This window comes from Protopterus annectens, chromosome 2.part0 (assembly GCF_019279795.1).
Source record: "Protopterus annectens isolate FY-2018-M chromosome 2.part0, PAN1.0, whole genome shotgun sequence".
NCBI classification, from domain to species: domain Eukaryota; kingdom Metazoa; phylum Chordata; order Ceratodontiformes; family Protopteridae; genus Protopterus; species Protopterus annectens.
In genome coordinates this window covers 619,483,831-619,500,586 of record NC_056728.1, presented here as the reverse complement: position 1 = coordinate 619,500,586, position 16,756 = coordinate 619,483,831, and the positions used below count along the sequence as shown (strand labels likewise).

The following is a 16,756-nucleotide window of genomic DNA, read 5'->3' as shown; positions in this document are numbered from 1 at the left end:
TTACATTATTACTTCTCTGCTTTGCCTATTGGTCTTTCATCACCGTGTATTTTTACCAAATGTTTAGCCCCTGTCGTAACTTTTTGCAAGCTACATGATAATCAGATTTTTTTCCATATCTGGATGACCTTCTCATTCAAGCCCCTCTTCGCAACTTCTTCTGCAGGACCTAAAATTTAGTATGCTGCTTCTGAATAATGTGGACTTCACTCTAAATCTTAAAATGTTAGTTCTGACTCCTTCTCAGGACCAGGTTTTTTTGGGATCCAGGATTCAGATCCTTACTTTGATTGGCTTTCTTCCCCCATCCAAGTTTATCTCCATAACAGTTTTCTTTCAGTCCTGTCTTCCTTTGCAAGAGTTCTCGGCAAGAGAACTTCTGAGAGTCCTGGGGTTCATGGCATCAACTATTCCAGTAGTTCCTTTTGCCAGACTTCATATGAAGAAGTTACTGTGGCATCTGAGGGCAATTTGGCTGCAACATTGTTATCCTGTGGACTTTCCCATTCTTGTCTTACCTTGCTTAAGGAAAGCATTTCTGTGATGGCTCCACCTGATGTCTAACAGTCCATGCCTTTCTTTCAGAATACCCTCCCCTACTCAAGAGTTATTTACAGATGCTTCAGACCTAGAAAGGGGGTCTTTCTGTAAAAGCATCAGGGTCCAGGAGGTTTGGTCTCCACAGGACACGAAGGAGCATATCAACATCCAGGAAATGAATGATGTCCTTCCATATCATTGTTGCAATATTCTTCACTAAAGGGATCCCCTACCAAGGGTACCCCAACGTCCAACCAGTATATCAAAGCCTAAGGATTTTAAAGACGCAATATGTCACACATATACTGCCTGCTCATGATGTAGGCCATAAAGGTGACATACAGGCATACACAAATCTCAGAACTTCTTTGCCACCAGTCCGAACACCATCTTTGATCATAGGTCTGTATTAAACGTAGTTATAATGCAACTGATTCTTCTAGAACTGCTGCTTTTGGTTCTGTGTTAAGACGTTAAACTTGGCTTTGCCTCCAACCTTTACCTGATAGTATTAATGCTAAATTGTTGAATGCTTCCCTTGATGATGATAACCTGTTTGTTCTGCTGCTGCTGAGCTTTTTAAGTCATTTCAGGACACGGGCAAAGCCTTATAGGAATTGAAGCATATTTTTGTTTCTCTTATTTCTAAGTTTCAGAGGAATTATTCTTCTAAGTCTGCTTTTGTTCATAGACAGCCTTGCCCTCCTCCCAAAGGTAAGGAGGAGTTCTAGACAGGTTTCTTCTGCTAAGTCTACTCAAACTCCCACAACTCAGAAACCTCCTTTTCAAGACAAGAAGATTCTGTCTATCTCCTTCCTTCTGTCCTAAGTCAGGTCCTGTTATCTCTTTGTCTTTCTCTGTCTCTTCCCATTTGGTTTAGAAACACTCTGGATTCTTGGGTTATGTCAGTCATCCATCTGAGATACTTCATGGTGTGGAAATATCTTCTTCCTTTTCTGGGCATCCTCAACCTGTTTTTTCCTTCTTCTTCAGGCTTTCATGGTCTCTGGATCTTAAGGATGCTAATTTTCACTTCCCTGTTCATCCCTCTTTCAGGAAATATTTGCATTTTTTCATTTCTTCCTTGCAGTTTCAGTTCTCTGTTTTGCCCTTTGGCCTCTCTACTGCCCTAGGGTTTTCACCAAATGCCTTGCACCAGTGATTGCCTTTTGCAGGATGAGATGGATACAGATCTTTCTATACCTGGATGACCTGCTCATTCAGGCTTCCTCCCTAGAGTCCTTGCCTCAACACCTTTACTGTGCTATTTGTCTCTTGCAAAGGCTAGAGTTTCCGATATTTCCAAAAATCCTTCCTGAGTCCTTCTCAGGATCATGTCTCTGTTGCAGGCTCCAGACCATTCCTATGGTGGCTTCCCTGCCACCACCCAAGGCTCTTGCTCTAATTGCCTTTTTTCAGTCCCTTTTTCATCTAGTCTGAATTACAGCCATGGGATTTGTAAGGGCTCTGGGATTCATGGCTTCCACCATTCCTATGTTACCTCTAGCTAGACTCCATATGAGGAAGCTACAGTGGTTCCTAAGTCAGTATAGCTGCAACACTATCATCCTTTAGACTTTCTAGTCTCTCTTCTTTCATGCCTCACACTTAGAACTTCATTGGTGGATTCATCAGTTGTCTCTCAACCCAGGGCTTCCTTTTCAGCCCCCAGTCCCCTCTCAGGAACTTTTTTTCGGATGCCTGAGATGTGGTGTGGGGTGGCTCTTTTGACCCTCTCAAGATTCAGGGTCTTTGGCCCATTCATCAGGGAGCAGAACATATCAACATCAAGGAGATGAGAGCTCTCCTTCTTGCTCTTCGGGCCTTTCACACACTTATTTTCCAGAGAAAAGCATGCAGGAACATCTTTCTCCAAGAAAAAGACAAGGCACCCAGTTTTTGGACAAAATCCGGGATCCTTCATATTAGGCCTTCAAGAAAACCATTTTCTCCTTTTTAGGACCTTAACCTTGTGATTGAAGAATTGACTCTGCCATCTTTTGAACCAACAGCCCCTTCCTCTTTAAAATTCTTTATCTGAAAAATTGTTTTGTTGGCTACCTTAATTTCAACCAAAAGAGTCTCTAAATCTCTAAACTTCAAGCTCTTAAGGCAGTTCAAATTACTTGTCTTTGAATCAGACCATCCATATTCCTTCATTATTTCCATCTTGTCTAAGTAGTAGTGAGAGAGTTCTCCATTCCTTTGATTTGCATGGACAGTTCAGATATTGTTTAGACAAGACCAATGTTGTTAAGAAATCTGAACAGATTCTTGTTTCTTTTCAGGACAAGAAGTTGGGTATAGCTGTTTCTAAGGAAACCATCCTTTCATGGATTTCTTAAGCCATTTATTTTGTTAATCTTTTCATGGCAAGCAACTTCCAACTTCTGTTTGTGCTCATTCTGCTAGGGTGGTTGCCTCTTCTGTTGCTTTTTTTCTACAGTCTCGAGGCTAGATCCATTTTAGAAGCTATTTGAGTCACCTGTGATTACTTTTACTGAGCACCATAAGTTGGATGTGATTTCTAGGACTGGAGCAGATTTTGCAAGGTCCATACTCCATGGGTTTTGGGGGGTTCATCAGTTCCTACTTCCCCCTCATCTTCCCATCTTTTATAGTGGCTGTAGCACTTTTTCCCTATTGCATCAAATATTGCAACAGTGATTAAGGCAGGGCATAATACAATTGTATAAGAAGTTAGCATAACAGTAGATATCCTGCTTTATCACTATTATATTATTCTGTTCCTTCTTCTCCCTATTGTTTTCTTTTTCTTCTCCTTCTGCCTGGGGGTCTTCTTGTTCCTTCTTTCTGTATTTACATGTACCAACTTTCTTTTCATTTGCTACTTCTATTCTCTTTAGGCAATTCAGTTTTGAGGATTTGGTGCTTGTTTACATTACGTATTCTTGGACTTAGGGCATACAGCACTTGGAAGGGCTCTGGACTTTGGTATGCTAGCCGGATGTACAACCATCCGTGGCAGGATTTCCCTATTGTAAAGAATACTGCAACAGTGATAAGTAGGACATCTACTGTTATGGTAAATTCTTACACAGATGTACTTTTTTGTGAATATATAAGCAGACTGATAAGATGAGGCTATTAGATTGATTATATCAGAATGGTCAAGATGAAACGAAGTTACATGAAGCAAGAGACAAGGGAAATGAGGAAATGAGCAATTCTCCAGAAAGAAGCTGTCAAGTGGCAGCAGGTCAGGCAGTGAATTGTCTGAAAGATGGTAAAGGGTAAATTGGAATAGCAAAGGAAGCATCACATGTAAGTATTAAAGATTAAAAAGAATGATTTTATTAATACTGTAAACTGAATTGAATCCAGCTTTCATCAGGAAATTTTCTTTCTCCTTTCTTAGACCTTTTTTCTGTCACTATAACAGTTGAAATTTAACAGTGTTTGGCGAAGATGTGTTTGGAAAGGACAAAAATTAGATATAATGTGTTGATGAATATATTTTCACATTCCTTCCAACTTAAGGACAGTAACAATGGGGTTTTGGTGATTTATTGAAATGAAAAGGTAGATAGAGACTTGGTGTTACAAGATGTTTCTACATTTGACTTTGTGGTCAGATCACCACATTTTCATTGATCAAATGCAGGAATGTTCATGCTGTAGCAAAAATATTTTGCTCCAGCCTTTCACCAGGTCTTTTGGGTATTCATTGTAGGTGCTTTCAGCTCATAACGAAGCTATACATTTCTCTCCGGACTTTCTTTTCCTGTCTTGTGCACATCCTATTCCTTTTAAGCTACGTGAACAATAGTTTGAAGACTTGAGCGTAAATGGAAACACACTTGCTACTCAGTGTTGCACTATTCAACAAGGAAACCTCGCCCATAAGAAGGCAGCATTCTTTTCAAGGCACATATGCACTGCATTAAACCAACCATCTGTATTCATTTGGGTAGTTGATAGGCTGAGTAATCTGGCCTGTCTTTCTGCTCAGAGAACACTTTCCTATGAAGAATATGAATTAGTTGATGGAGTCTGTGCAGCTAAGCTAGCACTGTTGCAGGCAGTACAAATTTACCGTTCACAGTCAGTTCTGTGAGTGCTTTCATTGTTTGCATGAAGTCCCTGGCTTGGACCTGGTGTAGGAGTCATCTGATTGAATATTCTGAACTGCGGGTAGTGTATCACTTGCAGCGATGATCTGTTTTCAGCAGGACTGTTTTTTTTTTCCTTGTTACAATATACTTGAATCAGTGGTTTACTGAGTAGTCTGTGCATTAGTAACTTACTGGTGTTTTTCCATCTGCTTTGAGGGAAATTTTGTTTCACCAATTTTGAACAAGCATAATTTGGACCCTGGCAATTTGAATAACCTTCTGTTTTTGGCAAAGTTATTGAGAAGGTTAATTATTTACAACTGGATTCCATCCTCAAAGAATACTGTGTTTATGATGAGTTCCAGTCTGGTTTCTTCACCTGATATAGTAATGTAGCACTGTGATATTGTTAGCTTGGGTTTGGAATGATGTCCTGATGGCAAGGAATCAGAGGTACTGTTCTGTTTTGGTCTTCCTGATCTCTGCTTGACACTGTTGATCACAATGGTTTCTCAGACCATTTGTGAACCTACTGTGGAGCTGTGGGTACTGTCCTGAAAAGGATTTCCTCTTACATTGAAGTCATTCTTGTTGGATTGTGTCCTGAATGAATTCTTTATCTTTTTATTCTGTCACATGTGAATTTCTATAATGTTCAGTCTTGGGTCCTTTGTTGTGTCTGTGCTGCCATTGGGTGAACTCTTTAGCAAGAAGGGTCTTCAGTATCATTGTTATGCTCATAATGCATAGCTTTACCTCTCCTCTCAGGACAAAATGTCCACTGTAGATTCACAAGGTGTTATAACTTGAATTGTATTCAGAATTAGATAACTGCCAGTCTTCTGCAGCTTATCACATCTAAGACTGTTGCCATGGCTGTTCATGTCATTTTGAGGGATTCAAACTGTACAATCTTAAACCCCCACCATCATTTATAACAATGTAAGCTTGACCTTTGTATAGAAGGTTGAAAATCTTAAAAATTTTGCTATGATATTGATATTTAGGGACCAGGTGTCCTCTGTTGTCAAGTCACCATGTGTCCATCTATGGAGTGTCTCTGGCATCAAGCATTTTCTTCCTTCTGAAGACCTTTTGATGGTGGTGCATGTTCTTCTGTCTTCACATCTCAGTTACTTTAATTCTCTTTTGACTGCCTAACAGTAAACATGATCATGTACAGCTAGTTGAGAGTTGAGTACTCTGCTTCTTGTTTACTTAATGGTGTTCCTAGTTTGTCATCATTATACCCGAGTTCTGCAGAGTCTGATCTGATGTCATCTTTAAAAATTTTTGTTTATTTAGCCCTGCACGATATGGGTCCCCTAGATCCTGCAGAGCTCTTTGCTCCGTACTCTCTGTTCAGGCTCTTGTTTTTATTCCCTCCAAAGGCTGTTGGAGAATTCTGGCACTTGGCTATTTTGCTGTTTGGCCCCATGGAGAATTCTGGCACTTAGCTCTTTTGCTGTTTGGCCCCATGCCTCTGGAACGTCCTCCCCAGTGACTGAGGAAAGCATCCTACTCTCATTTTTTTCCTTCTGCTTTTCCCCCTGTGCATGTCAACAATCAGTCTGCCATCAGCCTAGTCATGTTTTCCCCATCCTGGATGTCTCCCAGTGAGGGTGAAAGCTGACTGGAGGGAAATAGATGCGTTGATGATCAAGCTTTTTTTTTCTTTTACTAGTATACTGATTTTTTTTAAAGCATCCTTGCAGGAAAGCCAATACATCTGTGGGTTCTGGTGACAGCACACACTTCTCCCAGCACAACTGAGTCATTTTTCCCTGTTTTTTTTTTGCCATTGTTTATTTGGATTATTGCCGAATCATCAAAAGTAATTTCAGTTATTAGATAAGAATGAAAACTGTTTTCCAAAGCCACCTTCAACGAACAGCTTAATTTTGTTTTTGCAGGGGGCAAGCCACCCCTACATGTCCCATGTGGGGAGCAACCCCCACCTTGGATTTATATATACCAGTTCCGAGGTCACACAGCAGTGGAGATAAAAGCAAACTTTACTGCTAGAGAAAGTCATTTTAGTGAACAATACTCGCTGTTTTTGTATTTGCTGAAATTGCGTTTTATGACCTGACTGCTGTTATTTAATCACACATTGTAAGCTTTCAGCAGAACTGGCTGTGGGTGGATGTAAAGAACCATTGAGAATCACTGCTAAATTATTATTAATATGGCTTGTTACTTTTCAGAATAATGTGGCCATTGCATGCATGGCGTCTTCACAGTCAGAGGTGGTATTCCCTCTAAAACGGACCAATTCCACTGGGACAGTCTGTGTGCAAAAGCAAATTAAGCAGAGAAGGTTCCATTTTTAGAAGCACAGTGAAGAAACAACCTAAGTTTTGACTTTCAGGCTGTTACTTTGTTGTTATAATTATGTAGCCTACCTATTGCAGAAATGTTTAGATTCAGTTCACAACAAACCTGCAAGTGTTTTTAATTTTTTCACAGGGGAGAATGCATAATGTATAAATCATAAATATATTTTTCTTTTACCAGAGATGAAAACTTGCTATTACTTAGATCTTGTTAATGATGATTTCTAGCATTTGTATGAATTGTGACTTAGCACAAAGAAATTCAATCTGCAACTCTCCTGTTAACATCTCACCTAAAAGCACAAGCTAAGTACCATTTATAATGGATTACCTATATTTGTGGTCAAATACATTTTGTTAAAAAAATGTTAATTTGAGATGTAACCTTGTTGATTGTCTTCACCGTTATACCTACGTAGCTATTAGAATGTCCCGGTCTGCCAAACTGCTTGTTATACTCTGTTCTGTTAGGCATACAATACATTTTTGCTAGAAGTGGCAGAATACTTGTGTCAGTGTTGCCTCGAAAGTATAAAAAAATTGTTTTTTCACCTGTCAAAGCGACATTTCTCTTACTACAGATAAAGTGGGTAACAACAATGTGATGTGCCAATGAATAAGAGTAGAGTAGAGATGCAATAAAATCCTTGGAGTAGCACGGAAATTTTGAGTGTGTTTTGTACCAAAGTATTTTATTAGCAGAACTGCAGCTACTGTGGTTAGTAAGGGATGAGCAGAGCAGTCTCAGACTTTTACAGCACTCTGTGTCAGTGATAAAGGAGGACTGGAATGCAGCAGACTGTGCCTCCTTAAATGCAACAGTAATCTTTGTGATGAACATAGTACAGCTGTGTGAGTACATTTACTGTAACACTAGATGTTTGAGTCAAATGACCACTGTTGCATCATCTTCTTCATTAGATATCCCTGTCTCTCCTTCTCCGTGAGAGTGCTCCACCTTTTTTTTTCTTTTGGTTGGCCTGAAGGTGAAGAAGATAAGGAGTCCTCTGTTTTTTTTTTTCCTGTTGGGGAGAAAGGGACTCAGGCCTATGTCTTTCCTTTCCTTGTTGCTGGACCAGATAGTAGTAGCCTTTACATAATATTATACCCTTGGATCCACTTAGGGCAATTACCTGTACCTTTCCTAAGATGTATTCATGTCTCACAGGACTTTTCAGACAGAAGACTTGAAACATCACATGCCTATATTCTAGGTGCCCATGTTGCTAGTGTCTACCTCTCAAAACAGAGGAGCTAAAAATGATACAGGATTTTCTCTCTCTCTCTCTCTTTTTTTTTTTTTTTTTTTGCTTCCCACATGACTTCCCCAAAACCAGTGGCTCCACTGCTTTCACCCATTTGGCCTGTTCATTTCTCTGGTAAGGGCAAAAGCAAAATCATTCACAGGTTAGGCAAAAGCCCCGTGGTCCATTCATTCACTGTTTGGAATAGAAATTGGTTAGGTCATTTGTTCTCCAGGAACAAAGTTCAGAAGTTGTAGGGAGCAGTCCAGTGTGGGACCTCCAGTCTAACCCCTTCCCAAATGATCAATAGCTGTGTATTGCCGCTGTTCAGGGAGATTAACATGCTGAGGCATTTATGCCTACTTGCATGTATGCAGCCACTGTGACCTAACTCAACTGTGTTCTGATATATAGGTTCATAGGTTCATAGATTCGTACTAAGCTAACTGCCCTTGCGAGCCATTTTAAGCCTAGCCAATTATCCCTTGTGAGACTCAAACCCTGCACCTTGTGTTTGTAAGGCAAACACCTTAACCATTAGGCCACCCTCCCTTGCCAGATGGTGTCAGCAGTTCAGTGGCTCTATATGCCTCTTCCCTCCCCCCAGGATGTGTAGTCAAGCTTTGGCCATTCAGTTCCATTTTCTCCACTAGACTCTAACAGCACCTGAGCCACTATAAAACCATTGTCATCTTGAGTGCAGTCAGGGTTTTATCCCATTCAAATCTCAATACTGCTCTGAACTTTCCCATAATGGAGCTTGCTATTCATAATTAAAATCACTAAAATTTGCAGCAAATTTCTTGCCTGAAGTTAGTCCCGCTCCTTCAACCATCATTTGACTACTGTAGTTAGGCGGTCCTTCTGCATTTCACAACTAACTGCATTTTTTTCTAATGCCAAGGAAGTCATTGTTCCCCTATATTCTGACCTAGTCAGACTTGTTATCGAATACAATGCTCCCTTTGTCATGTATCTGGCCAGGCACATTAAAAAACTCGGGGGGGGGGGGGGGTTCTTAACAAAAATGATCTTTTGTTTGAAAAATCGTAGCTATGAGGAGAGACTGGAATCCTTGTTCTTCTGCTTAGTGTTATGCCCTCTCCTAAGGGAAAACCTTTGCCTAGCTTGCCATGCCCTTATGTTTCCAGTTCTTTTTGACCTTATTTTCATTAGCAAATCAAATTGTGCAGGCAGTTCCAGAGCCAGAGATGTCGTCCCATTACTATGGAATAAATAAAACTAGATGGAATGGAAGGATAGGTTCATCATCCAACACCTCCTCTTGCTCTGTAACAAACTCCCACTGCAAGTAAAGCGATGTGATTCCTTATCATCCTCCAAACATAGCTTAGACAAAGGGTCTATATTATATAAACAAATGCAATGAATTGCAAACACTATATAATTGACCTGCAATCCCCAAAAACCCAAAATGTCGAACACACGGATCAGCGATTTTTTTCCCCCCAGTGGAAAAAAATCACTGGTCTGTGTAAAAAATAAATAAATAAATCAAAACACAAAATAAAGTGGGGGCTTTGCCCCCCAGACCCCCCTACTTAAATATACCAACTCCGAGATCACACCACAGTGGAGGAAATGGTAAAGTCCCGAAAACGGCCCAGTGATTCTTTTTCCCTAGGAAAGAAATCATTGTTCCATGCTTTTGGTATTTTGCCATTTTGCGTAATGACGCTCGACTAAACAGCATTCGCAATTCGTTACGTTCGCTAAAATAATAGGAACCCTAGACAAATCAGGGGGTGCCCTTCAATTTTCACCATGACATGCAAATGTTGTCCTTTTTTTAAAGGGGGTGGTCGAGCCTGTCGGTGGGTGTTGGCAAGGACCCCATGGCCTTTGATCATATTTGTGTATCCCATGATCTTTCTGTGATACAGATCTGGTTAGGTGCTGGGCAGTAGCAGGAATTCATTTTCACGTTAGAGATTTCTGAAAACTTTGGCAAGGAGAATATCCGTCTGTGTCCAGTTCTCAAGGATTATGCATAAATCTGCATCAGTGTCCCCTTTAATTGATCATTTACTGTTATAGTGAGGTGCTTGTACTCTTGTTTAAAAAGATTTAACTTATTAAAGGATATTGTGAGGTAATTTATGGTCTGTAGTTTAGTTTTTTACATGATATGGAGCCTTACAGCAAGGAGTATGCACATCACCAACTTGATGAAAATACTGGCCATACCCCTCAACTTCTTTGCTTAAGAATTCTGGACAGAGACAAAATTAATAGGAGAACAAAGGCCCAGAATCAAGGACACTTTGTAGATGTTATTGTAATTCACTTAAAACAGGTAATAAAACAGCAAGCTTTGCATTTTCTGATCAAGAGGAATTATGAAACTCTTAATGTCGGGCATTATTGACTGGGTGTAGTGCTGAGTTCCAGTGATTTTCCAGAAAATCAAACATTTTACAATGGACAGGTCAAAAATATCGGGCAAAGTCAGGGGCATTCTGCAAATTTCTGGTCAGTTAGGATGCATGGTGCTTGCTCTTGCTTTTCCATAATGTCATCTGAGCCATCCAGGTTTTAAAACCAGATATTAAAAGCTGTTCCAAGACGGTTATAAATTAATGCAAATGTGTATTTTAAATAAAAGTATATCTTAATGATTTTTTTTTGTTTCTGTCTGTTTCAGGTATTTTATATTATCACTGGATCATTATCTGTAACTTTATATCGCACTTCATATACTTTGCAGACCGGGGACTATTTCTTTGTACCACCAGGTAAATTAAATGAATCTGAATGTGAAGCAATAGTAACAAGGAGACTGATATTGTTTAGGATGTCTGTTAATGATGTTTCAGCCTCAGTATCCTAACATAATTACAAGCAGGTACCCTAGATTTTTAGTGAGGCCCACTGTAACAGTAAATATTTACATAGGTTTGACTACTGTTTCTCCATGCTGTGGTCAGCTGTCTTCAGCATTTCTCATTTTTACTGTGATGACCAGAATACAGCTATTGCTACTGAAGGTATTGATGAATGCAGCCATAAGACTTCCATACATAACCAGTTTTGCCATGTGCTATCTACAGATGTTCAGCATTCACACTGCTTCAGTGGCATATCTGTTCTGTGCGTGCACAAACCCAAGCTGGCAGTTTTCTAGAATTCAGAATTGCCTCCTCTGACTCCCTGTAATAGGGGATCGGCTAAGCCCCCTCCCATCAGGGGAAGCATAGTCCATGTCACAGGAAGTTAGTTCAGTCTTTCAGTACCAGCTATAGGAATCAGACAGTTAATCTCCTCAGCTGCCTGCATCAGTGAATTACATCTTCCAGACTCGAGTAAGATCCCGTTAAGAACTTCCCTTCCTTTTTATTATTATATGCTTTTGATTGTTTTTCTATTTTGTTTTGTGTGTGTGTGTTAACTTTTTATTTTAATAAACTTGCTATTTACTACTGCTGGTGATGTTCTATGGTGTCAGTTGAACACCAAGGGACTTCCTTGTGCATGTAGAGCTGCAATTTGCTCCTGTTGTTCTGACAGGAAAATATTGCACTTTTCATCATTTTCATTTATATTTACCATTGGTTTAACACGCCTATAGCCACTTTTATTGTTAAATCATGATTTTAACAGGTGAATTACTTTATTTGCCTTTTCTGTCGCACATTTTCCATTTCTGACTAGGGAATCTCTAAATGCACAGTTATGTTGTTTTAAAAGGTTTTTATTTGATTTAAGCTCATACATTTGATTTTTTGGCACTGTTTTGACAAGTGAATTTTACTTGGTACTGTAACTGTGTATTCTGTCGTTTACTTCACTGTGCAGGTTGTAAAACAAGGCTTAGCACATTTTAAACTGTTCCTACTGTATGTTATACAGTTTAGCTCTATTTGCTGTGGGAGACATAGTTTATATTTTCTATAATTGCTGCCCTTTGTCAGTTTTTAATAGTGTCAGTGTATTATTTAAGCTGGTGTTTTTCCCCTGGCTTAATGGATCCTGATACACGCCCACCTACCCAGTCAAGTCCTGCTATAGCTAAAAAGAAAAAAAAGAAAAACATGCCTCATCTCACGGTTTGTGAGTCTGTTGTTGCCTTAAATTAGCCCACAGATCACATAACTTTTTCCCTATCACCTTCTGGTGTGAGCCTCAGTCCTCTATGGTGCAGTTGTCAGAAACATGCTCTAGGGCTGTTTCAGTATCTAGTTCAGGTATGGGGAAAACCAAACCCTTTAGGTGTAGGAGAGGTCCAGGGTAGGAGACCCCTTGCCAGAAGTAATACTCTGTCGCCAGATAATTTGTCCAGGGGTAGTGGTCACAGTAAGAAGAAACAGAAACTTCACCATGCTGTAGACAATCAGGTTATTACCATGTATAGAGCAGATGTGGTTTCCTTTAGCTAAGAGTGTTTTACATTCAGAATGACTATGGGGGTACCTTTTCTAGAGAAGAGTGTATGGTAGAAGATTTTGATGGGGATTCTGATGCACATAATAGTGAACACTCCGAGTCTGTCCAGTATGATTCTTCAGAAGGTGAACAGGTTCAAAACCCAAGCATGTGTTCAGCTTTCCACGTATGATAGCTAGGTTTAGAGATATATTTGACTGGAACCAGTCTGGAACTGTGCCAGAGATTTGCAGAGTTTTTGATCTTATTAAGGATGAGATTCCAAATGTTTTGGCTGTTCTTCCTCTGTTACTGACCATAGAAGAGGTTTATAAAATTGCATGAAAACTTTAGCTAGTAAACCAGTTCCTAAAAAGGCTGAGGAAATACAAGGTGTACTCTGATCTTGCAGCTGTCTTTGCTCCTTTGTCAGCTGACTCAGCTGCAGTTTCTCCAGCTCCCAACTCTAAGTAGAGGTCCTTGGCTTTTCTAACCTTACACCTCCCCCAGACAAGATAGGCAAGTGGTTAAAACTTCGGGGGGGGGGGGGGGGGGGTTGCATCAGTCTATTAATTTAATCTTTAGAATTCTAAAAGATCCAGACTTTATGCGGAAGTTTATTTTACAATATGCTTACAGTTTAGATGGCTTTGCTGCATCTTTTCCTGCTGAACAGAAGGTTTATATGAATTAGTGTTTCTAGTGCGACTCAAGTTTCAAAACCTTCTTCGTGAAGTGCCTTGGAAGGCACCTAACCAGTGACAGAAGGCCCAGTGTGGTGTCTCCCCATCTGGTTTTAAAATGTTTGTGTGAACTCCTCAACAGTGGTCTATCTTATGTATCTATCAAAGTGCATCTTGTGACCATCTCAACTGGTTGGCTCATGGATCCCCCTCTTTTGTCTCTTTTTGAGGTCAGCCAGTTTATGAAAGGTGTGTTGCATTCCAGATTTTCTGAAAAGCAAATTGTACTTCCTTGAGATCTGAACTTTGTTTTTGAAAAGTTGACCTTATTTTCTTTTGAACCAACTTTTCAGGCTGATTTAAAGTTCAGTTGGAAAACTTGTTTTGCTGTGAGCTACAAGCTCTCAAGGTGAGCTAGCCTTATCTGATTTTCCTCAAGGACAGGGTTGTTTTACACAAATATATCTTTCTTGCCTAAAGTTGTTTCTAAATTTACCCTGAACTTAGCCATCAATCTCTTAGTTTTCTTGCCAGAACCTAAAAAAAAGGAGATTATACTGCATACCATGAATGTGCACAGGCAGCTCAAGTACTATCTTGACAGAACTAAGCCCTTAATGAAAACTGAACAGCTGTTTAATAAAAACTGAACAGCTGTTTATTTCCCATTCTGAGGTTAAGAAGGATCTGTTCTTCTCTAAGCAAACGTTTGCTTGCTGGTTGTCCTCTGCTATTGTTTTTTGTTACTCCCACAATGGTAAATCTGTTCTAGGCAAGATTAAGACACATTCCACCAGAGTATTATCCTCTGTGGAAGCATAAAGTAAAGGGGTGGACTATAGAAGCATTCTAGAGGCAGCACCCTGGTCCTCTGTTCATACCTTTACAAAGCACTACAAACTGGATGCTTTCTTTGGGAGTGAGCTTTGTGATGGCCATTCCCCAGGAGCTCCTGGATCCTTATCCTTCCTCATCCCAGGTAAGGCAAGCTTTGGGAATCTACCCATTTGCCACTAAGGCAGTATGCATGATAAACATAGTACAGTTACGTAAGTTCTGCTTAATTGTAAAAGTAGATGTTCATATGTATACTATCTCAGTGGCAGCACTCACTCAACACCCCCCTTATTTTGTATATGTATATATACTTCAAAGAGTAATTATTTGAAATGTTGGGACCAGCTCAAGCAAATTCTGAAATGTGGAGACTGAGTGGCCAAAACAACGGACTTACATATACTTAGTCCAAGGTCCCATTTCTTTGAATAGTCCCTATTCTCCAAGGTATGGGAGTTTTTGAGTTGGTATGTATAAGTTCTGGGGATGCATGGTGGGGCTTGCCCTCTTTGGAAAAAGTAGTTTTAAGGAGAAAGGCAAATTCCGAAATTCATTCTTCTCCAGGTTTTCAGTCTTTTTGTTTTGTCTCTTCAGCACTCGGCATTTCAAGTGCCAAGATTTCATTAGGGAGCCAGTTTAAAGGCATCCAACTTTCTTGTGTTGTTGGTTGACTTTGGTTATTTGTGTTGGTAATTTTTGGCTACAGTGGTTTCAGGCAATTCTTGCTTCTAGCCCTTCTTTGTTCTTCCTTCTTAGCACTAAAAGCCTAAACAACTGACCTAATGTGACAGGGATTAGGCTTCTGTTGATGGGAGTGGCTTAGCCGATCCCCTGCCACAGAAAGTCAGAGGAAGTAATTCTGAGCTCCGCAAAGCTTCCAATGTGCGTTTGTGCAGGCACAAAACCCATATTGCCACTGAGGCAGTGTGAAATTCGAATATCTTCTATTAAAGGTAAGTGGGCACTTATGCAACTGTACTTTCTTCTCACAGAGTACCACTGGTCTCTCACTTTTGCACTGGTACATTTTGATGAATATTGACTCATGCATAATTATTTTGGTAGTTTTTTTTTTTTTTTTTTTTACAAAAAAATACCAATTTTGTGACAAAAATCCTCTGGATATTTCATTAAGTAAGGTTACATATTCTCCCTCTAAATCCTCCAACAAGTGTGCTTATCATAGACTGATGACAATTGAAGATTGCCAGAAACATTGCTTTTGTTTAGGGCATGAACATTTCAAGTCAGTTTTCTTAGAGCTTAATAGGCTAACAGAATAAGATGATTAGAAATCCTTTTATTTTGCTGATTTTGCTATTCTGTTCTTAAAATCATTCAAAAAAACTTTCAAATAAAGTTTGTGATCATGACAAAGGAGAGAATAAAAATAGAGAAAAGAAAAAAATAAAATAAAACTGAGAAAAACTCATTTCCACAGTTGAAAAGGTTATGATATCCTTCTATTCATATGCTGCAGTATTCATCACATATGGGAGTTCGCTTCTGGCTAACTCGTACATCCAGCCAGTATACAAGAGTCTAAATGCTACTGCTAGGTATGTGCAACACCATGCATCCTTTCTCTTATGTCGGGCATAAAGGGATGTCAGGTATACATTAGACGTCATCACGCACCAACCTCAGAACTTTTCTGCCGCCTGTCCGATCTACTGCTCCAGATGTTCACTTGCAAGCTTAGTATTGAAACCGTGGTTCAGATAAGTACCCCGTTGGGGTTTTTTTCATTTCTTTTTTTCTTGTCTTTTGTTGCTGCTTTGTTGTGTGGTGATTTAATGTCAGCTAGGAAGGACAACTGTCAGTGTGGAAGGCAGATTCTACATAAAGATGCCCATGATCTTTGTTTCTTCTGTCTAGGCCCAGAGCACAACCATACCACCTTTGATATTTATAAATCATTCATTCCCAAAACTCTAAGGAGCCATCTAGCTTCACTTAAAATTCTACTTAGAGAATCAGCGACTTAAGCATGTAGCACAGGAGATGGAGGTGACGTTGGGTCGCTCGGAAGAGCCTCAGATTAAAACGGCCAAGAAATCTCGGCCTGATCTGCCAGCTGTGCCCTATCTCTCTCAGTTGTCCATTCTGAAGCCAGTGTATGCCCGGAGGTCGTTCTGGAGCCAGTGGATATCCCTTCGGTGGGTACCACAGGGGAAGCCCTGAAGTAGTCTACCAGCACATCCAAGAGGGAAGTGCAGGCATGAGATTTGGGCAAAAAGGGGGAACCGCGGTTCATTATTTCTGAGGGGTCCTCAATGCATCACTCAAATTACCATGCATGAGGATGTACTTACTGACCTAGTCAAATGTAAGCTGACGTCGGGCCCTTCCACATTCTATCACATGGAAACCCGCAAAAAGAAAAAGTGAAGACTAAACATGGGGCTCCTGCCCGACCAGTAGAACCCCCTGACTGGCAGGCTTTTTCCCAAAGCCTTTTTAATGCCTTCATGGCCCTGCACCAATCCTCACCTTCCTCTGTCCCTCTGCAGTCCTTTTCTCTCTCTGCTGCATTCAAAAAGACAGTCTTCTTGGATTTCTAAAGCTGTCTGTTTCTGCTACTCAGCCAATGGCAATAGCCTTTTTTCTCCATTGAGGGCACACTCCACTAGAGCAGTCTCCTCTTCTGGGGCCTT

The 16,756-nt window shown here is 40.1% G+C and overlaps 1 protein-coding gene across 2 annotated transcripts in view; it reads left to right on the top strand.

Moving 5' to 3' along the window:
* Positions 1-16,756, top strand: part of LOC122793168 (centromere protein C-like) — a 546,145-nt gene that overhangs the window by 471,127 nt on the left and 58,262 nt on the right. For both annotated transcript variants that reach the window (XM_044060985.1, XM_044060986.1), the window contains exon 9: positions 10,862-10,952. In XM_044060985.1, coding sequence (XP_043916920.1) covers positions 10,862-10,952 — 91 coding nt within the window. The remainder of the gene's footprint in view (positions 1-10,861; positions 10,953-16,756) is intronic.